Genomic DNA, 25,642 nt, shown 5'->3' with positions numbered 1-25,642 from the left:
ATTAGTGTCATGTCGAAGGCTTCAGTCATGGATGAGTCCTTCAATGTAATATAAAAAGGTCGAAACATAAAGAGAAGGAAATCAACCCGAGAGCTCTGGAAGGAAGTGGAAAACCTCAATTACAGGGTCAGGTCGAAGCTGTTAGGAGAGACATGAGAAGATAACGAGCACCAAGGATTAGAGATGTATGGAGAAGAAAGCTTCCACCACTACAGCCTACCCTTGATTGCCATCGGCCACAAAGTAATCACGTGCCGCTGTGGCTTGCTCTATCGAGTTAATAGCGGGGGCACAAGAGCAGCCAGGTGAAACAAGAGCATGGCAACGAAGCGAGAATAATAATAATCCCCAGGAGCTGGAAGAAAGAGCAGTGAGGCAGACAAAGGACGAAGGAACTGGTATCTGATGGACAAAAACACAAAGAAAGACGGATATGTGAGCTTGGTGTTGGTGGCTGGGAAGCATCGTCTTTCTTGCTCAGGTCCAGTGACTGGAAAACAAATTCAATTGCTGGGTGGGAAACTACACGCAGTAGAAACGTCAAGACTAAGACGGAATACTTCTAGACAAAGAACGTCAGGGCGAGGATGTCGGTCACAATGAGGCGGACGGTTGGGAGGAACTTATCTGATAACAGCTGGTCTACTCTCAATTTTACATTACACTTTGAGAAATGGGGACAGCAGAAACAGGACATCAGCAACACGTGTGTTTCACCGACAGTATATTCGCCAACAGATACAGCCGGGCTTATATCAGGTCCGCCGGTAACCGAAGGCAGCGACCTCCCGAGACCTCACACACACAAACACTTCTGTGGCGGAACTTCTTATGGTCGCTTTCCCAGTGTTATGGTGCTGTGACGCTCGCATATAACTACCGACTCCTGCGGTGACTGTCCTTTTTATTTCGTTTCGAAACCCTCACCTTCATCTCCATCAACGGATCCCTCGTCATTTAGTTCCTCCACCAGAAGATCCTTCACCTTGACCCCTCAGCATACGATGGGTTACTTTGAAAAAAAAAAAAAAATCGTTTCGTGTCGCGCTTTCCAGGAAGGAAACCCCAACGTTACCTGAGACCGATCCAACGGATCCTCCTACCAACGGACCCTATCATCTCGTCCCAGGGCTGCGGACCCAGCACCTCGTCCTACACCAACGGATCCTTCACCTCATCATACACCAACGGACCCATAACCCCATCCTACACCAACGGATCCTCCGCCTTATCCGACACCACAGGACCCATCACCACGACCCATGCCAACGGATCCTTCACCTTACATAAGGCCCCCACCAAACGGACCCATCAACTTGTCCCCCACCAACAGACCCTTCACCTAGGGCCTTACCAGTGGACCTACCACCATGCACCCTCAACAAAGGATCCAAAACCTCCTTCCCCACCAATGAACCTATAACCTCTCCCCTAAACCCTAAAAGCCCATCATCTCATCCTACACAGTTACAAAATCAAAAACGTCACATTTTAAGTATCTATGCAGTGTACCAGGATGTGGGGACTATACAGTTCTGCGGCTAAAGGATTCCAACTTCCTGACTGAGCATTACTGGAGTGAGCTACGGGGGGACGCAAACTTGCACCCAAAAACATTTTAAAGTATACATAAGGTAAAAGACCTACACTCTCGCCCTAACACCAACGGACCCACTACCTCTCCCCCTATCAAAAAACCCATTACCTCATTCTCCACCCACCAACAGACCCATCGCCCATCGTCCTCTAACATAAACAGATTAATAACCTTGCCCATCACTCAACCAGTTATCACCTAAGGTTAAATATAGGAACTCTCCATCAATCGTTAGGGACCATTAGGTCTCGTGTTATCTGCCTCCCAACACTGTGAGCCTAGAGAGGAAAATTCCATCATTAGGGCCGAATCACAAGCCATTAATCTGAGAGCAGGACAAAGCTGCTCAGGGTAGAGAGGATTTGTACCGCGCGATAGTGTTGGAAACAGGTTGCTGTGTGAGGCAGCTGGACTTGGTATATCACAAAATGGAAACAGGTGGTGAGCGGGGCACGTGCAGCAGCTACAGGTATGGCAGCTGGAGCCCCACACGGAATGGCTAGCTCTTGATATCCCATCCCTCTTCCTTTGACGTGTCACATTACGACCCTGGAGCGCTCCTGCCGATGCCAGCAAACAACGACGAGAAAGCCAGTCACTAACATTTACTGTCGTTGCAGTAATCTACAAATCTATATCTATCGTATCTATTGGCTATCAAAATAACCTGAAGCAGTCTAAAGCATCAGTCCAAAAGCTATCGTCCTTAAGAACCCAAATGTAAGTCTCCGGCAATTAAGCGACGAGCTAACATCGTTAAAGAAATTAAGAACATTACTCTTTATAACTTTAAATTCCGAAGCTGGCTACATTATTAGCAGCTGAGCTACTTTCGTTAATCAAATACACCACAGCAGTTTACAGGATTAGCAAACCAGTTATTATCGTTAATGAGCAATGGCTGGCTACCTACAACCATATCGTTCCTGAAATCAACAAAATGTTTTCGTCTGGAAATATAATGGCACTTCAGATTCATCAACCTCATTTAATATGACGACGTTATCCACCTTAATGGTAATGACGAGGCTGTGATTCAAAAAATATGCCATCTCAAAACCCGGTCGTCTGTCTACTAAGGCAAGACTGCTTGCCTCACCTCAGTAAGGTCTGCCTTCTATGAACCTAACTATTAATAAATGGAAAACGTTACATGAACAAATATTTTTTTTTCCTAAGCCACACCCACAGAATGCCTAATACAGACACTAATGTCTAATATTAACACAACTTTTAAGAGACGGTGTACTGAACAAAGTTGGAGCTGCGCACTTTAACCGTTCACACACACTGAGATGCGAGCGTCGACTGGTTCTCGACATCACGCCAACCTTTTACTCGCCACGCTGAGTAGGGAGAGGTCACCAAGTCGTGTTTTTCTCTAACATTTATCCAGGGGCAAATTGAAGATAAATCTACCATCAAACCCTTCAGCCTTAATGTAGAGTTGCTATATTATGCAGCAGTTCGCCTTGGGAAGTTAATCACCCAATGGAAGTTGAGGCAACAGTCCTTAACAAGGATGAGAACAGGTGATGCCGGATATCCACCGGCAGTCGCAACGGACCACGCCAGGAATGATTAAGAAAATCCGTTCCTTTGTCGAACGGTGGAAGGCGAGTATCCTTCTTGTGGCACAGTGGAACACCGGTTGCCTGACTATACTCCAACTGGCTGACTCTACTCCGTCTGGGACACAGGTACACCGGTTGGCTGATTCTACTTCAAGTGATGACGCGGACACTCCATCCATACTCCGTCTGGGACACAGATACACCGGTTGGTTGACTATACTTCAAGTGGGGACGCGGACACTCCATGTGGCTGACTCTATGTGGTACACAGGTAAACCAGTTGGTTGACTAAACTCCATGTGGGTGACTCTACGTTTGGGACACAGGTATGCCGGATTTTCCCAGTAAGAATGAATCAGTACAACATTGACGATGGGAGGTGATCGATTTGTGCTGGCTCATCAGTTGCTTTACTGTGCACCCCCGTGCTCATCCTGTGCCCGGTAGCACAAAAGGACTACAGAGGTCACAACGCATCTTTGGCAGAGCGAAACCATCTTCTATAAATACTAGAGGTTAAGGAATGATTAAGGGGCGAGTAATTATTGGACATCACTGCCAACGTGCATTGAGGTAGACAGGCGACACATCAGTATTTGCAAAACAAACTTAAATCGGCTGAGAGAGAACAAAAACCCCCATCGCTTGCCCTCATCCTGTGAAGGGCAAGCTGAAGAACTGAACTACGGAGAAGCACTTGTGTTGCCTACTGTCCTGCGATGAATTAAATATAAGACTGAAAGAATAGAGCTAATGAGCTCTTCAATCTGCAAAAATTTGTATGCCATACTTGCCTCTGCTTCACACACACACACACACACAAACACATATATATATATATATATATATATATATATATATATATATATATATATATATATATATATAAGATGAAAGCCGGCAAGGCAGCAGGTTTGGATGGTATTGCAGTGGAATTTATTAAGAAAGGGGGTGACTGTATTGTTGACTGGTTGGTAAGGTTATTTAATGTATGTATGACTCATGGTGAGGTGCCTGAGGATTGGCGGAATGCGTGCATAGTGCCATTGTACAAAGGCAAAGGGGATAAGAGTGAGTGCTCAAATTATAGAGGTATAAGTTTGTTGAGTATTCCTGGTAAATTATATGGGAGGGTATTGATTGAGAGGGTGAAGGCATGTACAGAGCATCAGATTGGGGAAGAGCAGTGCGGTTTCAGAAGTGGTAGAGGATGTGTGGATCAGGTGTTTGCTTTGAAGAATGTATGTGAGAAATACTTAGAAAAGCAAATGGATTTGTATGTAGCATTTATGGATCTGGAGAAGGCATATGATAGAGTTGATAGAGATGCTCTGTGGAAGGTATTAAGAATATATGGTGTGGGAGGCAAGTTGTTAGAAGCAGTGAAAAGTTTTTATCGAGGATGTAAGGCATGTGTACGTGTAGGAAGAGAGGAAAGTGATTGGTTCTCAGTGAATGTAGGTTTGCGGCAGGGGTGTGTGATGTCTCCATGGTTGTTTAATTTGTTTATGGATGGGGTTGTAAAGGAGGTAAATGCAAGAGTCCTGGAAAGAGGGGCAAGTATGAAGTCTGTTGGGGATGAGAGAGCTTGGGAAGTGAGTCAATTGTTGTTCGCTGATGATACAGCGCTGGTGGCTGATTCATGTGAGAAACTGCAGAAGCTGGTGACTGAGTTTGGTAAAGTGTGTGGAAGAAGAAAGTTGAGAGTAAATGTGAATAAGAGCAAGGTTATTAGGTACAGTAGGGGTGAGGGTCAAGTCAATTGGGAGGTGAGTTTGAATGGAGAAAAACTGGAGGAAGTGAAGTGTTTTAGATATCTGGGAGTGGATCTGTCAGCGGATGGAACCATGGAAGCGGAAGTGGATCATAGGGTGGGGGAGGGGGCGAAAATTTTGGGAGCCTTGAAAAATGTGTGGAAGTCGAGAACATTATCTCGGAAAGCAAAAATGGGTATGTTTGAGGGAATAGTGGTTCCAACAATGCTGTATGGTTGCGAGGCGTGGGCTATGGATAGAGATGTGCGCAGGAGGATGGATGTGCTGGAAATGAGATGTTTGAGGACAATGTGTGGTGTGAGGTGGTTTGATCGAGTAAGTAACGTAAGGGTAAGAGAGATGTGTGGAAATAAAAAGAGCGTGGTTGAGAGAGCAGAAGAGGGTGTTTTGAAATGGTTTGGGCACATGGAGAGAATGAGTGAGGAGAGATTGACCAAGAGGATATATGTGTCGGAGGTGGAGGGAACGAGGAGAAGAGGGAGACCAAATTGGAGGTGGAAAGATGGAGTGAAAAAGATTTTGTGTGATCGGGGCCTGAACATGCAGGAGGGTGAAAGGAGGGCAAGAAATAGAGTGAATTGGAGTCATGTGGTATACAGGGGTTGACGTGCTGTCAGTGGATTGAAGCAAGGCATGTGAAGCGTCTGGGGTAAACCATGGAAAGCTGTGTAGGTATGTATATTTGCGTGTGTGGACGTGTGTATGTACATGTGTATGGGGGGGGGGGGGGGTTGGGCCATTTCTTTCGTCTGTTTCCTTGCGCTACCTCGCAAACGCGGGAGACAGCGACAAAGTATAAAAAAAAAAAAAAAAAAAAAAAAAAAAAAAAATATATATATATTCATACTATTCGCCATTTCCCGCGTATGCAAGGTAGCGTTAAGAACAGAGGACTGGACCTTTGAGGGAACATCCTCACCTGGCCCCCTTCTCTGTTCCTTCTTTTGGAAAATTAAAAAAAAAAAAAAAAACTGAGGGGGGAGGATTTCCAGCCCCCCGCTCCCTTCCCTTTTAGTCGCCTTCTACGACACGCAGGGAATACCTGGGAAGTATTTTTTCTCCCCTATCCCCAGGGAAAAATATATATGTGTGTGTGTGTGTATGTGTGTATGTATGAACTTGCCATCACCCAGCACTAATGATTCAAAGCACCAGAAAAAAGAATCTTTTTTCCAAATAATTTAGCAATTTTATACTATTATGTACCCCACAATGTAATCAGTTCGTCACCTGTAATGGAGGTACCTATAGTGTAATCACAAAGCGTCTATCTGTACTGTTCCTGAGTTACTGAGCTAACAAGAACGCGTTCATAGACGGACAGACAGCCAGTGGCAAGGATGGACGCCATAATGTCCTGCATACGTGTAGTGCAGGGACATAAATAACCTGGGCGTGGTCCTCTTCTAGTAGATCCTTGCTTAACAGTCAGGCATGGATAAAAAAAAAAAAAAAAACTCCCAAATAAAACGACTACGCAAGAACAGGTTGCAATCAACACTCGAGGAAATTCCAATATGCCAACGCCATTGTGAGGGATGTGTAATACGTAAAAGACGGGGGAAGACCACTGCCCTTGGCGACAGTGGATGCATCACCCACGATAACTTACTAGGCAGGGACGGTCCCGAGCTCTCGGGAGGAAGTCATTATCGTTCTGAATAGCAAAGCTCAGTGACCCACAATCTGTTCCACCAGCCTTACGGATGTCGCGTTATTCTAAGACCCTCGAGAGAGGGAGAGAATTGCCAAACGTGCTATCTTATGGGCAACAGTCCTGGGATTACCATGAACATGGCGGGAGCATCATCGGCTGCCACACGAAGTTCTCTGAATTCACAGATAGTGCAGGGGTGTGTCATCCTTAACTAGAATCGCTTGGATGGAATTAAGGTTAACCATGTCTTGGATAAGAGCGTCTCGAAGTCTTTTGCCAAAGCAAACAGTATTCAAGCGGATGGCGTGCTAAAGTGGGTTCTCCTTAAAGCGGAGTCTTTAGCCCTGTTCTCTTCAGTACTGAGATGACTCCTAATTATATTAGGTTCCGGAAGGGAGGAGTCTATGTTGAGTATCTAGATTCGACATTTTAATCCAGGTCATAACGCACAAGTAAACGGCAACTGCATTAAAAAAAAGAAGACGATACGGCTACTGAAGATATGGGTTTGTCTCCCTTGTTGCCAAGACAAAGAGAGGCTCACAAAGGAAGACTATATAGCACACAATTTACTCTTAATGGATAGAAAGTTCGAGGGACACCGTTACACAGTTATCTATGTGCCTGGACAGAGAATGATACAGACGAGGTGATACTGTAGGAGGAGGCAATTAACAACCGCAGGAACAGGGGTAAAACCCCAACGCGTTACAGCTTGAGATGGCAGCGGCTCATCCATTTCTGTGTTAATGTCAACGTACATACGTAACAGTGAAGAGCTAATTTCAAGCGAATGTCAAGATGACCCAGCATTCTAGCAGAAGGCGCAAAGGGTCTTGAGGAAGGTGGTAAGGACGAAGGCAGTGTCTACAGGAGGGGCTGGAGCTATCCATCCCCTAGCATCCTGCCTGAGGACTCTTTCCCTCGACCAGACGCGCCCTCGCACCACAAGAACCACCAGTGTTATGCTCTGCTAAACATGTATGCACCAGTGATTCAGACATCATTCCCTTCGTGTAATAAACCCATCGGCAGAGGAAACAAAACACTCAACGACTGCGCCTCGGTTTTAGCGCTGGGTCTGGTGGGTGCAGCTTCGGTCTCACACCAGTCACCTGAGAGTGTGTTGAAGATGCGACATCACGGGGGAAGGATAATAGCAAGTCATTATCAGTGGGTGTATGTGCCTGCCCCTGCGGCCGCACCTACTGGCCATCCATCCACCCCAGGCACGTACTACACCCTCCCTCATCACAACACCCTCTGCCTTTCAAACGAGGTTTAACCTTGTTGGCGCCCTTCGCCGCTAACTACCCTTTGTTTTGTTTCCAATCGCTGATTTTCAACTTCCGCTTAGATTAAGAACCACTTATCCTCCCGACAATCAATGTAGCAACTATCCTCATAGTATAAATCATTACTTTTTGGGTGTCTCGTGAAACAGCTGAACAGAATCGAACACCGATTGTGAATCCAGAGTCATTCTTATGACCAGGCCATGAACCAGCTCCCAGACGCCTCATCACCTACATTTCAATGATGCTGGACGACCCAGCTCACACTGGAGACCTTGTATGATTTACAAAATATATTTTTCTATTCTTTCCAGACATTTTTCTTTTTACAAAGAGGATTACTGCCAGAGCAAAGCAACTGTCCTGAAGTCAGGTTTGAAGGGAGATACCAGACTATAATTACTTCAGAGATTTATACCCAAGATGAAACTGGCCAGACACCACCATTACAGTCAGTAGAGAAGGTTTATGTACGTAATCTTCAGCAGTCCCACTCCCTACCTGAAACATTACGCTCAGGTTTCACAATGATATAAGTCATCCGAGACTTTATTCCCTCATTTGTAACTTGACCGGATGGTCATCCCCTCATAATGTTTCCCACAGACCTTAATCAGTTTTCATGGTTTTAATGAGATCCATCTAGCCTCGTACTCTAATGTCAATGCCGGGAATTGAACGACTCTTCTAATGCAGAGCCCAAAAAAAGAGTCCCTGCTTCGGCGAAAATAACTGTATGAACCACCACCCAGAACATTCTTCTTTTCTCTTCTTAGCTAAGACCTCACGGGCAACTGAGACCCTAATCAAGGCCATCTCATTAACGCTATATATATATATATATATATATATATATATATATATATATATATATATATATATATATATATATGAGCCAGGTACCTATTTCATCGACCAACCCCTTGGAGTGGATGAACAGCAGGGTTAAGTATGGACAGACCGCCACGGTCAGGAACGCGAACCGTTACACCGTGGAGGTGATGTAGCGTTTATCCAAATAAATATTTGCCTGTATGACTAAAGTGTTAAATGTGACCGGACTCCACCTTCATTTGAGTAAACTACAAGTAGAAAAAAAGTCAGCGAGGTGAATCATTGCCAAATGTCGGAGAGAATTACAGTTTCGCCGATTAAGACTCGCTAGAAAGGAGTCCACCCTTTCCAAGCTCTTTAAAAGAGCGCAGCCTTGAAGAGGCACGATCCCCATAAAAGACGTCCCAGAATGTATAATTAATCGACTAAATATCACTACAGAAAATATCGACGAACTAAACAATGTCCCTAACACAGTAACTTACAGACAAAAGACAGGGCGAGCGAGTTGACGAGTGCTACGAGCCTGAGTGTGTGGAGGTACTTACTGTGGAGTGCTGAGGCTCTTGAGGGTCTCCCGCGGTAATGGGGGAGGCGTGCCCATCAGACGCTCCCGTGGAGGGGAGTCTGGCGGCAGGGGAGGCACGTCTGTGGGCGGGGGTGCCACTTCAGTGGGCGGGGGAGGAAGGGGTTCATCACTAAACAGGACCTCTCCGTCTGTGACTACAGGAGGTGGAGGCGGTGGCAGGTCGGGGGTTGACGAGCGTGACGCTGGGCTGGTGGGAGGCACCAAGTGGGCGGCGTGGGTGGGCGATGCGTGGAGGCGGGCGGCACGAGGAGACCGCGGTGCCCTGGGCGAGTTTGGCGTGGCGGCTGCGGTAACAGGAGATGCGGTTGCTGCGGGTGTGGCCTCCGGTGACTTGGGCGGATCAGGCGCTGGTGGCTTGCGGTAGTAATAGGGACGGGCTGGGGACATGTTCCGCAGCTCACTGGCAGACTCCTCTATCCGCCGCATCTCTGTGTCTTGAGTGTTCTCCACCTGATGAGGAGAGTTTGTGACCGATGGCGTGGCAGCCCCAGCGTGTGGGGCTGGAGAGCTGGACGCGCTCTCAGAGTTGGGTCCATGGAACAGAGATCGCAAAGTTGGTTTCTTGGGCGGCCGCTCGGGCGGGCGTGGCGGCGGTTCGTCATGTGCGGGAGGGGGCAAAGATGGCGGTCTCGGTGGCTCGATCTGGTTGGTGACGAGGTTCTCTGAGGAGGCCAAAGCCCCGTCCAACACACCCCGTGAGGAGGAGGTACGAGAGCTGCAAGAAACAAAGACTACATTAGCACTACAGCACTAACTAATATGCCTAAGGCTACACTACGATACTGCATTCTCTCTACACCAGGAGCTAACTCCTTTATCATACTCTAATCAAATAAAACTACATCAAACTAAGGTCTCTAATTTTCCTCAATAGAGCATAAGAAATGTAAAGATGTGTCAATACCTGTAGAGAATAACGTCTACAAATATACAATGTACAAATGAGATGCGAGCCTTTGCTCTTCTATATTAACAAATGATTCTACAGGGAAACTACATAAGTTTCAAGACTACAGTCATACAAGCCATACGTAAAGCATTATAAGCGAACATGAGTCACTTGGACTCGTCTGTGTGTACGCGACAAGATGGTGTAAAAACACACACCACTTTCGGTGCAATGTACTTACTGTTTATAAAGATGTAGTTCGCAATTGTGATTAAAGTACAAAAACTAACCTATGATACAAATATATACGCAAATTGATTAAAAATAAGTAATCAATATGAAGCAATGCCCACATGAACTCCAAGCAGGATCGACCAATGATATCCACATATCGAAACCCGTCCAGCCAAACGGGCATCTCTTCAGTGCTTTAAGGAATGTAAACAGCCTAAACACCGCCTTCTCTACTGTGCCATAAACATCCACAAGTCACGAGGTCCCACCAGACGTCCCCAACACCATCATCCTGAAGATAAACCGCCGGCGGCAGTTACCAAGCAGACGAAAACGCCCGACGCGAATGTCAACAAACCTTTCTCGAACGACTTTCATGGTCACGTTCTCATTCCCTTAATGCAACCCTGTCGCATAGGAAGAAGTTCATGCAAACGTAAAATCAACTTTGTGGAAAGATGGCAAGCACTATATCATTGCTAATTAGCCTTGTAGACACTAGTTAATATGACCAGCTAAATATTGCGTATATTATAAACCTAATAGACTGAGGATAATATAATGAAATACTTATTTTTTCAAAAAACATCCCGTTATACATGTGAAAACAGAAAATTATTTACTTCTGGTGAAAATAAAAGCCGTACGATTGATTAATTCATGAATCATCAAGTGGCTAACGTAAGAGAAATGACTCTCACATCCCGGAACTGGAACTGGGCAACATTTCAACATCGTGTCTGGTTTAGAGAAAGGGAGACAACGTAAATAAGCGAGTCTAGGGGCAATTCGTTTTCTATGATGGAGCATTGTGGGGTGACGAGTCAAATGATGGGGGACTTTCTTAAAACTTAAAATCATGTTTAGCCGAAGGTTTTTGATGTGTTCTGCTAGATTCTAGCTTTAATTTCTACTAAAAAACACTACCTGTTGATATATCAACCCCCCTCCCATTAATTCGCGATATTGGTGAACTCACTGGGAACCAGGATTTCGGGGAGTTGTAATTTGCGATAGAAGATAGTCAGAATCGTTCAAGAGACATCAAAAGCCATCGGGAAAACTATTCCAACCAAACCTAACCTAGCAAACCTAACCTAACCAAACCCTTACCTAGCCAGGGTCTAACGTAACCTTATGTAATCTATACATAGGTGTGCTTACTTAGAGGATTCAGAGTTGGGGTTGTCGTGACCGGTACTATTACAGTTTCGCTCGTTACATTAAAAAAAAAAAAATGTACTTTACAAAAATGCAATAATTTTCCAACAAAAGTATCGTAATTTCCCCAGGAAGTAATCATTTCCAAGAGAAATGGCACAGATGAGGGTCTTAAAATTGCCTTAACTACCGACTCCAACACTTAAAATCCCAAAATTCGCTGAATACCAGAAACGGTAATCATACCACAAATCGTACATTACGTTCATCCTAATCAGCATATGGGTTCACTAAATCATTACACATTTGTCGCTGAGTAACATGCGTGGTATGAAGAAAAATATCTAACACAGAGTGGCCACCTGCTTGCAGGCTGTAGGAAATACCTAAGACCAAATATTTTCCTGGTTCCAGATTACCATAAACACGACACTTGTCCTCCCTCGGGTCCTTCTCTTATTCTCCACATTACAACATCACCACACAAGCCTCACACCTCACAGTCCCCTTTTTCTGAATCATTCATCCAATGTCTACAATCCTGTTCACATTCAGTCCTAACTTTTAACATCCTTATGATGAATATCATATAAAAGGGTATCCACTATTACCTACACACACACACACACACACACACACACGAGCGAAGACATGGTACATATTCCTATGATGTGATTATTACACGAAAGTGCACTTAGGAACTTATCGTGCTGCATTTCCAAGTGGACTAAGAGGAATATACTTGATCACGCGCTCTATTGTGATCCTCTCCAATATGGTACATATATACAAGGGTGAGAGACAGGGCAACACGAGTGTAGAAATTCTATCCACTTAAAAACAAAAGTAATCTCACCTCAACCAGTACACAACAGGGGCTAAAAGAAAACGTATAAGATATGGTATGCAACATTATTCAGTCCCTCTTACCACTGAATAGTAATTCAAACAAACACCCAGTGTCTCCTACCTGAACCACATCTCAACGAGCGTATGTGGTCTAACGACTGTCCTTAACACCTGCAGAAGGCGTTTAAGAGATTTTTCAGTTGGTGGATATAGCTTGACGGCCTTTATGACCCTAGCAGTTGACTGCTCAGGAATTCAACCAGCCAACCCTCTTACGCTGTCTGTCTAAAGCCACTCAACACAATGGCCCTCTTGACTCTCAAACCGTCACCTGGACTTCGTACGATAATTCGTTACAAAGTTATTCCACTAATCTCGCCATCGTCAACTCCCACCACCACAGATCCCTCGTCCCCATGTCACTATCATTATCATTGTAATTTTTCTTATCATAATCATCATCATTAGTATTGTTATTATCATCTACTACCATAATAATAATTTGTCATTACTATCAATCCCTATTGGTTCATCCATCTGTTCCTGATGCTGCATACTTTGCTTGCGTGGCAAATACCATACATACTGGAAAGAAACTCTCTCTCTCTCTCTCTCTCTCTCTCTCTCTCTCTCTCTCTCTCTCTCTCTCTCTCTCTCTCTCTCTCTCTCTCACACACACACACACACACACACACACACACACACACACACACAGCGTAAGCCACAACGGGCCAACACCGAAGACAAAGGTAAACAGTTATAATATGCCAAGGCTCCTTAGGCTAAGGAAATAATAAGCGTGGGACAAGACAGAGCGACACATTAACGGACGCTTGTCTCACATATCAAAAGACCTTGCAACACACAAAGCACCACATTGCCATACAAGACACGGCACTCATCAGCAAGGAAACTCCACACTGCACGACCCTCTCCACCACACAGCAAGAGAGCGCATCACTTTCCAGGAGACCTTCACACTACCAAGACACTGTAACCACACTACAAGACACTGTAACAAAATACAAGACACTGTAACTACACTACAGGACACTGCAACGCTACGAGACACTGTAACCACACTACAAGACACTGCAACACACTACAAGACACTGTAACCACACTACAAGACACTGTAACCAAACTACCAAACACTGTAACACACTTCAAGACACTGCACCAAACTACAAGACACTGTACCGACACTTTACCCACTTCAAGACACTGCACCAAACTACAAGACACTGTAACAAAATACAAGACACTGTAACCACACAACAAGTCACTCCAACACACAACGAGACACAGCACCAAACCACTAGGCACTGTAACCTCACTACAAGATACTGCACAACACCCTGGATCATCTGAATGATTACAAATGAGAGCAGATGATCCTGGGTTCGATTCCAAGCACATATGGGTGAAATAGTCTATATCGATTTCATGCGTCAGTCCATATCGTCGAGCTGAATGTTGAGACACATTTAGCGAGAGAGAAGAACGAGTAATGGTGTCAGAAGGGACAGGAAATCGGCTGATGCCAGGTGGTATATTCGATGTAAAAGTGAATAAGGTCAATAAGGCTCAATGATAACGCTAAATCAAGGAGAGAAGAAAAAGAGGAGGGTTGACAATACTGCTAAACCCTGAGGCACACCAGTGGTAATAACAGAAGAGGGAGAGAACTCTTATCAACTACAACCACAATGGATAGGTTGGTATGGGAATTATGCATTAGGTAACAGAGAGGAGCAGAAATGCCAAAGAGTATTTGAAAGGAAAGACATATGCCACATCGTGTCAAATGAAGGACCCGCAAAGAGATTCGCCAAAATCCCAGAGAGCGGAGGACCAGAAGTGAGCCACATAAAAAAGAAGGCGGCCAATGGACTTTATAAACACCATAGAGCTGCACTGGTGATAAGAAAGAAGGAAATGAGAGTCTACGTGGTAAAGGAAGTAAGTGAAGGAGAGTATCAAAGTCTGGAGACAACAAAATGGAAAGTGATGGGGTGATAGCTATAGATGGAACGGTCTCCTTTATCAAAGATGGAATGCAACAGAGTAAGACTCCAAGAATTACTAGAACACTACTTACATTCGCCCTTATGACCGCTAATACTACGCTTACCCAGAGGTCAAGTTCACTGGCTTAACTTCGAGTCCCTTTACCCTTCAAGGTCACTAGTATAATGCCTGCCCACCCTCAAAATCCCCGCTATTATGATTATTCCCATCCCGAGATCATTCATATAATGCTACATCCTCGGTGCCTCAAGGTTACTGAGTAAATGCTCATCTTCATCCTCCACCCAAGATCACTGTTATAATGATCCATTTCCCCAACAAGATCGATGACACAGTGTTTACCATCACATCTTCAAAACTGAGAAGAGGAGAAAAAAGGTTTGCCTCACAAGCAACCTTGAACCACAAAAGTGTATTGTTCATAGGAAAGAACGGATTCAGATTCTAAGTGTCCACGGGAATGTTTAACAAAGGTTACCCTTTCCCCTTCAGGATGACCAGATTCGCCATCAAAAACATATATAAAATGCTTTACAATCATCCACTTAGCTACAATAAAAGCGGTACCGTGCTTCCCCCTTACCCCCCAGCATACCATACGTGGATGCCTTATGCAACAGTGAGGACATGAAATTTGCTTTCACACGCTTGTAAACATGTGCCTGTAGCACGTACGTCTTTGCATCCTCTTGCCGTCTGTGGACTCGGACATTCCACTGTATGCTTAACATCACCGTTCTTCGCCAGGGACCAAGGCAAGTATTAGCACACGTTGTTTAAGATGAGGAGCGAGAGGCAAAAGGTGTCACAACACCTACGTTTGTTCACGGTCTGTCCAAGGCATGGCGTCCACCACCCCGCGTGTGTGAGCTGCCAAGGTGAGCGACCACTGCAGGGGACCAGCAGTGGCAGCAGCACCCACACTGGTTGGCTAGGGTGCCCGCCATACCACGACCATACTTGTCAAAGCCATATATCAACACACACCAAGGTTGTCTCGGGCGAAGAAGAAAAAAAAGTATGTTCCGGCATGGCAATAGGTGTGTAGTACATAAACACAACTGGAAATCATATATATTCCGTCGCCACGAACATCCTGGCTAAAGTTACAGCAAGTGCAAATTTGGGGGACATTATCCCAGCGTTCGTTTGTGTCCAAAAGAACCCGGAGGAACTCCCTTGGGGCCAGCCAGTAAGCGAGTGTGGTAAGCAGGTGGTGTGTGTGGGCCAAGCAACCCAAGCAGGGCGACCTTCATGCCCTGAGATGTCACCACACCCTCACGCACTGCGATTGTTCCACACACACACACACACACACACACACACACACACACACACACACACACACACACACAGGTAAAAAGCTTCCAGAGAACCCGAGGGACACACACTTTACAAATGTTACAGGTCTAACGGATCAGACTAATGTCAACCTCAGGCAATACTCTCCTTCCCCGGCAGTACAGCTCATAAAGCAGTGACTACAAAGGAGGAGGATTTACTAGCCTAACAAAGTCCTGCACTTCGAGATTGCCTTTTAATACTCGCTAAATAAAACGTTCATCATCAAGCAACATAACAATAAAAGATGCAAATCAGTTCACTATGTTAGTCATGATGATTAAACTTCGACGCTTGGTCTCTCTTGACGAATCAACTGGGAGTGTTTAAATGAAAATGTAAGAAGCATTTTATAAGTGTGCAGGTCAGTGTTTCGCGTCACTACACTGGAATTGGGTGAAAGATGGATGTCAATTTCTGAGACTGTATATAATGTACCTAGTCTACCCAAGGGAATCGTGAACTGGGGCAAAGATGACAGATACAGAAATGATGCCATCCATTCGACGAGATCATTTCTTATCAAACGGAAATGATGTTAAGGAGAAATTGGCTGGCTTAAGATTAATCATCATGAGACTTACTGCGAGCAACCCGTAACATCTGATAACAGGGAAAACGAACATTTAAATATATCCGCCACCGATATATATATATATATATATATATATATATATATATATATATATATATATATATATATATATATATATATATTTTACTTTGTCGCTGTCTCACACTTTACATATTCCTATGAGTCCACGGGGGAAAATGAAACACGATAAGTTCCCAAGTGCACTTTCGTGAAATAATCACATCATCAGGGGAGACACAAGAGAGAAATATAAGTCAGTTGATATACATCGAAGAGACGAAGCTAGGACGCCATTTAGTATACATGCGAAATATATATATATATATATTTATTTTATTTATTATACTTTGTCGCTGTCTCCCGCGTTTGCGAGGTAGCGATATATATATATATATATATATATATATATATATATATATATATATATATATATATATATATATATATATATATTTTTTTTTTTTTTTTTTTTTTATACTTTGTCGCTGTCTCCCGCGTTTGCGAGGTAGCGCAAGGAAACAGACGAAAGAAATGGCCCAACCCCCCCCCCCATACACATGTACATACACACGTCCACACACGCAAATATACATACCTACACAGCTTTCCATGGTTTACCCCAGACGCTTCACATGCCTTGCTTCAATCCACTGACAGCACGTCAACCCCTGTATACCACATGACTCCAATTCACTCTATTTCTTGCCCTCCTTTCACCCTCCTGCATGTTCAGGCCCCGATCACACAAAATCTTTTTCACTCCATCTTTCCACCTCCAATTTGGTCTCCCTCTTCTCCTCGTTCCCTCCACCTCCGACACATATATCCTCTTGGTCAATCTCTCCTCACTCATTCTCTCCATGTGCCCAAACCATTTCAAAACACCCTCTTCTGCTCTCTCAACCACGCTCTTTTTATTTCCACACATCTCTCTTACCCTTACGTTACTTACTCGATCAAACCACCTCACACCACACATTGTCCTCAAACATCTCATTTCCAGCACATCCATCCTCCTGCGCACATCTCTATCCATAGCCCACGCCTCGCAACCATACAACATTGTTGGAACCACTATTCCCTCAAACATACCCATTTTTGCTTTCCGAGATAGTGTTCTCGACTTCCACACATTTTTCAAGGCTCCCAAAATTTTCGCCCCCTCCCCCACCCTATGATCCACTTCCGCTTCCATGGTTCCATCCGCTGACAGATCCACTCCCAGATATCTAAAACACTTCACTTCCTCCAGTTTTTCTCCATTCAAACTCACCTCCCAATTGATATATATATACATATATATATCCGACCGGAAAAATATCCAACGCCGAAACATACCCCGTGTGACCTTAACCACTTCAGAATGACTGAAAGGCTTCTGAGCACGACAGCACGACCCATAAGGCATGACGGCCTGGCCTTCAACCTAATACTTAAAGGTTAGGTCACAAGCCACGCCATCTCACCCAAGGGTCGTGATGTGCTCAAAGAGTCGTACCGTCATGCCCAAGGGCCGTACCACAGCGCTCAAGGGTCGTACCACAGTGCTCAAGGGCCGTATCATAGCGCTCAAGGGCCGTATCATAGCGCTCAAGGGCCGTTTCATAGTGCTCAAGGGCAGTACCATATCATAACTCAAGAGCAGTAACATGGTGCTCAAGGGCCGTACCATAGTGTTTAATGGTCGTCCCATAGCGCTCAAGTACCAATCCATTGTGCTCAAGAGCCGTTCCATAGTGCTCAAAGGCTTTACCACAGTGCTCAAAAGACGAATCCATCGTGCTCAAAGGCTGCATCGCTGTGTTCAGGAGCCGTGCGTTCGTCCTTAAAGGAATAAATTGTTAATAAAAAAAAGGGCACAAGGTTCACACGTACGACCTCGTTAACAGTATTGTGTCCAGGATAACTGGACAAAGCGAAGCGCCCGTAGATACACACAATGAACGATCAATGCCGAAGAACAGTACCGAAAATGACGTTCATTTCGACACAAACATACACCAGTAAGAAAGTCTCCCCTTCACTCACCCGCCAAGTCGGCACGAGAATACTCAGTGTGCAAAACATGTCAATAAGACAGAATATTCGTATGTGATAAACTCAACACACGGGCCTTTGGGCTTAAGTACACTTGGTTGGCCATATTCCCGTGTGATCTTACCTTCCTATATAAACAAGAGGAAAGTGTTCGTGTATTTCTACAATGTCGGAGGCGTTTTCTTCTTGCCAACCAAACAAGCAGCAGATAAACAGACAAACACTCAAGATGAGGAATCAAACACCCAATAAATCCCCCCAAAAGAGGAATCATTGGAGACAGCCGTGTTGGCTACGTAAAAAAAAAAAAAAAAAAAAAAAAAAATGACCACGTATTACGTGAACTAAAGGCACTAAGGATAGTTGATATAAACATTAGTGGCCTTCTAATAAACCGGCCACCGCAGCAGAAACACAAACTATTCTGACGAGCACGTAAAGGTAGAAGTCACAAATCACAGCTGGAGAGGGGCCAATGCCAGGAGAGCGACACAACATTCACTTTGTCCAACACACTTTTTACCTTGCCTCCCTCGCGACACATCACTACCACTCCGGTAAAATAGACAAATCGCTTCCACACACTCCATAATCTGACTACTTGCGTTAGTCTCTTCATTTACTGACTTCAACCGAAAGTAAGGATCAGCGAGGCTGAATACATCATGAGCAGCTGCTTCCTTCAAGGCGTCCAAGGTCGCACGACACGCGGAAACGGCGCCCAAAACTCTTACCTTGGGAACGCCTTTTGGTTATCACTAGCAACAACAGCGCACCGAACCCTGGTAACATCTCTTCAGTTGGCAACACGTTTAACATGACTCGATACTCCGATTTCTAACATACTTCTGTAGCTGAACGAGAGCCTAACCTGAGCGGAGAGAGAAAACGGAATAATACAGAATGATAAGAGAGATAAACACGGCCCACCTTGCTTTATCAGTGAGCACCAAGTTACATAAGAAGGAAAGGATATACAGGTTGGCGAGAGGGCATCACCCGCCTCGCCTATTTGGGTGACTCCTCGCCCACGTATCTGCCAGCCTCGCTCACACTAAGCGGCAAATGTTTGAAAACTGTCGGCAGGTCAGCCCAAGCTGAATGAGACTGCTAAGATCTGTGAAATCATTTATTTCTTTTATCACACGAACTTCAAGGATTTCCGGGAAGTTATTATACACAACTTCTAAGCTTTTATTAAAGTTATTATACACAACTGAGGTTTTATTAAAGAGTAGCACTTTGAAAGGCAAGAAATAGATTGACAGCTACGTATCTGTAGGCTGATTTATGTGGAAATACGATAAAATACGTTGTATTTCTAAAGATCTGAACCTAACGACGACTCAGGTGAACACACACACCATGAGATTGGCAGGAAGCTGTACACGGGGCTTTTGGTTCATGCGAGACACTTCCTCTTCACACCCGATCCACTCTCACTCACGTAGCCATCCAGATTGAACTTGTTACAAACTTTCCATACCTAAGACAGTCCAGGAAAAAATATATTCCCAAAGTATGAGCACTAACATTTTTGGGTGTATCAATATACCCGTGTTTTATTTGTCTCACACACACACACACACACACACACACACACACACACACACACACATATATATATATATATATATATATATATATATATATATATATATATATATATATATATATATATATATATTATATATATATATATATATTCCTACGAGTCCATGGGGAAATAAAACAAGATAAGTTCCCTAGTGCACTTTTCGTGTGATAATCACATCATCAAGGGAGATACAAGAAACAAAACATATACATGTGTGTGTGTGTGTGTGTGTGTGTGTGTGTGTGTGTGTGTGTGTGTGTGTGTGTGTGCAGAAAATAACAAGAGAGTGACTGCCAAAAATACAAAAATGTTAAGTAAAGGGAAAGTGATGGAAAAAATATATTAGAATCATGCATGATTAAACACCATGATGATCAGGTATTGAATATTAGTCAAGGCGTGTACAAATTACGTTCCATTATTGTAGAGAAAGTTGTAAAAAGTTTTATGAACTGTTCGCGAGTTTTTTTGTTGTTGTACTTAAGTCAATCTTGCGTCCGTTTTACCAGAGAGATCATCCGGGAGTTGGCAGGTCAGAGGCAAACCCTTGTGGCAGCCTCGCCTCTCCCTGATTATTACAAGGTTACATGATCCATTCCATGTTTCCTCCGGTTCTGTGTAGATTACAAGGTTACACGCCCCATTCCATGTCTACTGTATCTATTTTCTCACTCGGACTAGTCCTCTGAAGATGTGGTGATAGACGAAATCACTCAGGATTATCGTATTTCATTTTTCCAGTCGTGCTTCTGCATTTAAGTATACATACGTACGTATATACAAAGAGGAGCAGTGAACAACGAGCAATGAATGATGGTCAAGAGGAAAATAACACCTTTGGGGAAGGCAGAAGGAAGTGGGGAAGGAATCAGTAGGTTGGAAAGGGAATTTTAAGGAGCAAAGAGACTGATTGACCCAGCGTGTGTGGGTTAGCTGTATAGCTGACAAAGAGCAGGTATGGAATGCACGCTCCTTGGATCACCTTTAGATTCGACCCTCCCCTACGTTTTTCGAGGTTAGGTTACATTTGGTTACAACAGTTTAGGTTAAAAAAAAAAAAACTAATCAACCTAGAAAAACGCTGAGGTGGAAAAACGTTGAGGGTTGGATGGCTAATTTTAAGGCAAGTTTTTTTTAATCCTCTGTGGGTGGTTAAGTGCAGGTAGGAGGAAGACGTCGTGCATAACGGCAGAGGTTAGAGGGAAAAACCTTAATACCAACGCTGATTCAGAGATCGGGTCTCTACTCCCCATGGAAAAGCTTTCGCATCTCTCAGGTCGTACCGTTTCTGGGAAACTGATGAATAGTTCAAGATGGACGTATAGACCCTCTCTCTTGTGTCTCCCCTGATGATGTGATTATTACACGAAAGTGCACTTGGGAACTTTTCGTGTTTCATTTTCCCCGTGGACTCATAGGAATATCTTGATCACGCGCAAAATTGTGATCCTTTCCAAGAGTCTTAGGTATATACGAGTTATCTATCCATCCCCTAGTTAATATATAGCTGCAGAAAGCATGTTAACAGAGACGGGTAACTTTTACAAATACAAGTGAATTCACAAACCAACAGACCACTAGGTCCTAGCGAGGTTGTTTGTGATTGGAAGGGAACAACAGAAACTCTCGGATTAGTGTGTATCTGACCTGACTGTGTGACCCTGGAACGCTAGCTACGTCTGCCCCCACCTGCTGTGTGACCTGACCTCTCTTAAGGACCTAGACAAGAAGGGATAGTCGAGGCCACATTCTTGTCGTCCCTTGATAATTCTACCACACATGCAACCTTATCAGCAAATCATTCTGATGAAATGAAACTTTTTTTTTTATGGAGCTCATTCGTCAGTTTCTCTGACTGATGCTTTCTCTTTAACAGAATAATTTGTGATTATTTCTTTTTTGTTTGCATAATTGTTCGCCGTTTCCCGAGTCAGCGAACAGGCGAAGAAAGGCCTCATCCGCTCAGACCCACACGCCAGGTGTCATGTGTAATGCACCGAAACCAAAGCTCCCTATCCACATCCAGGCCCCACAGACCTTTCTATGGTTTCCCCCGGCCGCTTCACACCCCATGTATACAATGTGGTACAATTTACCAAGGATAACAAAGAGAGGAGCCCACCATCCCGTCTGACCTTTCAGGTCAGGTCATAGGATTCCAGGGGTCACATTCCAATCAGATGAAAAGGTTACCTGGGCCTGTTTCCCTCCCTCTCTACCAGTTATAGTACCCATCGAGAAGGCGCCAATGATAGCCCATAACTGCAGGAGGGAATGCTGTAAATCAAGTCCCCAAGATGTGTAGTTTCATCACCATATATACATGACACCTACGGCTTTAAGGACAAAGGCAGGTCCATTGGCCTGATTCCTAACTGAGGGATCAACTTAATGTAAGTTACGCTATGTTAAATTCAACTTGATTAGGTTACGGTATAAACCTAACCAACCCAACCTAACTTAACCTGGTCTAACAAAACCTAATTTTCCCAATAGGGACGAAGGCGAGGGGCCAATCCTCAAGTAACCACAACCAACTAACCAATCAGCAAACGAAACTTCCCACAATGTAGTGGGTACCTAGTGAAGTCTTCGTGGGTCATCCACCCACCAGCAGCCAGGGCTGGACCCCAGGCTTTCGGGTTTGGGTCGCTGGTCGACCAAGCTGTTGGAAGCCGCATCCCGCAGGCCCGAGACCTCCAGCAACCTGACTTACCAGAGGACCAACCACCTTGACCGAGCTGTTGAGGTAGTGAAGCCTCTCAAGCCATCTTGAGATCTCCATTAGGTAAGTGAAGTAATAATGACTAAATCTACTGAAGACAAGTGATCAATAAAAAAAACTTTTAATACTATAATCACTAATAGACCAAGACACCTCAGCTGTCAATGATTGCTGGCTGAATGGACTACTGATTGAATACAGTCGTGTACCAATGTGCTTTGTCAATAAATCTACTTTGAAAACAGTCTGACTCTAACTTAAGAAATGGAGTTCAGTTCCTTAAAGCCTGACGATCAATCTGCCTGTTATCTCTTCAGTATGTGGAGTGGAATGCCTCTAACCTTAAGGAATCTACTCAGTACATCTGTTCATCTCATCTGTTGTCTACCTCTCCTCATTGTGCCTTCATCTTTACGACCAAGTAACCTTCTTCAACGTATCTGCTGCATCCTACGCGACCACTGGTGTTAACGGACTCTGCCTGCTCGAGGTTACACCACGAGGGAAAAGTAACCGTCTCGTCTGAGAACAACTCATTCCAAAAGAATTTTACATTTCCCTGCTACTGGAAATAGCGCAACCTTGATCTGCAGGAGCTTTTTTCAGAAAGGTACTGGGTAACACCAGGACTCTTTCATAGAAATTGGTCCAAGGGTAATTATAAAAGCAAATACCAGACTATATCATCATAAAAGAATTTCTGTCTCACACACATTCATCATTTATCCTCCGAATCCCATCTATCCTGCCTATCCTGGCACTGCTCCTCTCTTCTACCCATCCTGACGTAGAGAAGCCAAGGTTTGCACATCCATACATTAGAGCTGGGACTTGTGTTATCCACCATATGTAAACTACATATCAAAAATATTCCAATACTCCCGAGTACCAAACCTGTCTGCGTAACCTCTATTTTTCTCTTACACGACTATAATCACTACTTATTCAACCTCCGCTTAATAATCACCACACCGAAATACCTAAAGTGACTTAAAAATTTCTAGTCTTTTTTTTTCAATCAAGCTGACATGCAGCTGTGACTGTTACCTCTCCAAAAAAAAAAAAAAAGACAATAAAAAAAGCAAGAATCTTGTTCATGCTCGCATTTACTTTCAACATCCTCCTCCTACACGCGTCGTCCGAGCGACCTAGAATATCTCCCCAACTCTCCTCAGATTCAGGCTAGAGAAGGGCCAATATGTGTAGGCACAGTGGTAACTCACAGTCTATCTCCACCAACGCCCGGCAGTACAGTTATCACCTCACCTTAAACTCTATCGGTCAACAGGATCATAAAACCATAATGACATTACACACACACACACACACACACACACACACAAACACCTGACTCACGTTTTCTCAATGTAATTCTAAACCACTCTCATGTTGCCATTCATTTTCAAATACACTATTTCTGAAGAAAAAAAATCTCACGATTACCTTGTATATGTAGAATCAGATCTTCCTTTGAGCTTTAACGTCGTATGCATTTTCTAAAACCCATAATCTCAAAATACTGTCTTGACTCCTCTTAAATTTACCATTAATCTATCAGAGCAAAAACCTACCATGCACGGAATTTTCCTCTCTTGTATCAACTACATCAAACACCCACCGTGGATTCTGGGGTCCTTTTATATGTATCAGAACATATCAGATCAGGCTATGAAGACTTATTCTTGAGCAATATGTACACACAGTTTCTACTCCCTTTACCGTTAAAGAAAGGAACACTCATTGCCTTCGTCCTAATTATCAAGAACACGACCTCTCCCTCTCTCTCTTCCATGTTGCCAAACTCACTTTCCAAATACAGTAAGCAACAGTTTCACCTCCTCCCGTTACCACCCAACTCCCCATGCTGTCTACAACCACGGGCTTTTCTGTTCCCCTATGTGCCACTGCTCTTCTCAACTCCTCCTGTGCCTCTTCCTATTTCCTATTCCGTCTCTCTCTCTCTCTCTCTCTCTCTCTCTCTCTCTCTCTCTCTCTCTCTCTCTCTCTCTCTCTCTCTCTCTCTCTCTCTCTGCCAATACTCACGTTCCTTATATACCATTACCCTTAATTAGTTCTCTTGAAGTAATCACTGCATCTCTTCATCTTTCGTCACAGGCAATCTCCCAAGCAGGTCAAGTGCACCTTTGTTTTTCAAACGCACCTCTCCCTTCGGGACTCCTATGAGTTTCCTGCTTCCAAAACAGCTCGTTATCCTCTGGAGGCGAAGAGGTCTCCAAAATCAACGGACTTTGCACGTTAAGGAAGAAATTGCACGTCCAACGTCTTTAACCTCCTACCCCTACTGTGCCTGTGACTAAAAGTATCACAGGTCTTTGCAACTCTCTAAGATTTATCATCTCACTCTTTAATCGTTCCTTTGTCTTCACTAGTATCCTTCACTGTCCCACGCCATCACAATATTCTTTTTTAAACAGGGTGGTTGGGTGACGAGGAAGGAGTCGAACGCAAACATACAATCGAGAAACAAGAGAATTATAGTGTGTACATATATGTGGTGTAAGTCTAACTGAATGTGTATGATTAGTTGGGTACAAATTTTGGTGACTTGTGACTTGTGACTTGTGTGTGTGTGTGTGTGTGTGTACAGTGTTGTTGGTAATGGAAGGCAATTACCTATGTTATGCTAGGAACCGTTCGCTGTGTAAATCGTTGCATGACTGGAGTATCTCTCAGGTCTTTTAGGCTCCATGGGAACCAAGTGTATTATATAGTGATGCTACTGTCGACGCCTTGCGTGTCTCTCTGTCGTCTTCTGGTTTTAGCCATATTTTCTGGGCTGCTTCCCTTAAACATGTGCCGCTAGCTGATAGATCGTTGATGATGTTTCGTTACGCTGCATCT

The 25,642-nt window shown here is 44.1% G+C and overlaps 1 protein-coding gene across 3 annotated transcripts in view; it reads right to left on the bottom strand.

Moving 5' to 3' along the window:
* The window catches only part of LOC139765125 (uncharacterized), a 1,132,594-nt gene that overhangs the window by 116,229 nt on the left and 990,723 nt on the right, over positions 1-25,642 (bottom strand). For all 3 annotated transcript variants that reach the window (XM_071692317.1, XM_071692316.1, XM_071692314.1), the window contains one exon: positions 9,281-10,036. In XM_071692317.1, the coding sequence (XP_071548418.1) occupies positions 9,281-10,036 (756 nt within the window). The remainder of the gene's footprint in view (positions 1-9,280; positions 10,037-25,642) is intronic.

This window comes from Panulirus ornatus, chromosome 52 (genome assembly GCF_036320965.1).
Source record: "Panulirus ornatus isolate Po-2019 chromosome 52, ASM3632096v1, whole genome shotgun sequence".
Taxonomy (NCBI): domain Eukaryota; kingdom Metazoa; phylum Arthropoda; class Malacostraca; order Decapoda; family Palinuridae; genus Panulirus; species Panulirus ornatus.
This window is presented reverse-complemented; position numbering and strand designations above follow the sequence as displayed.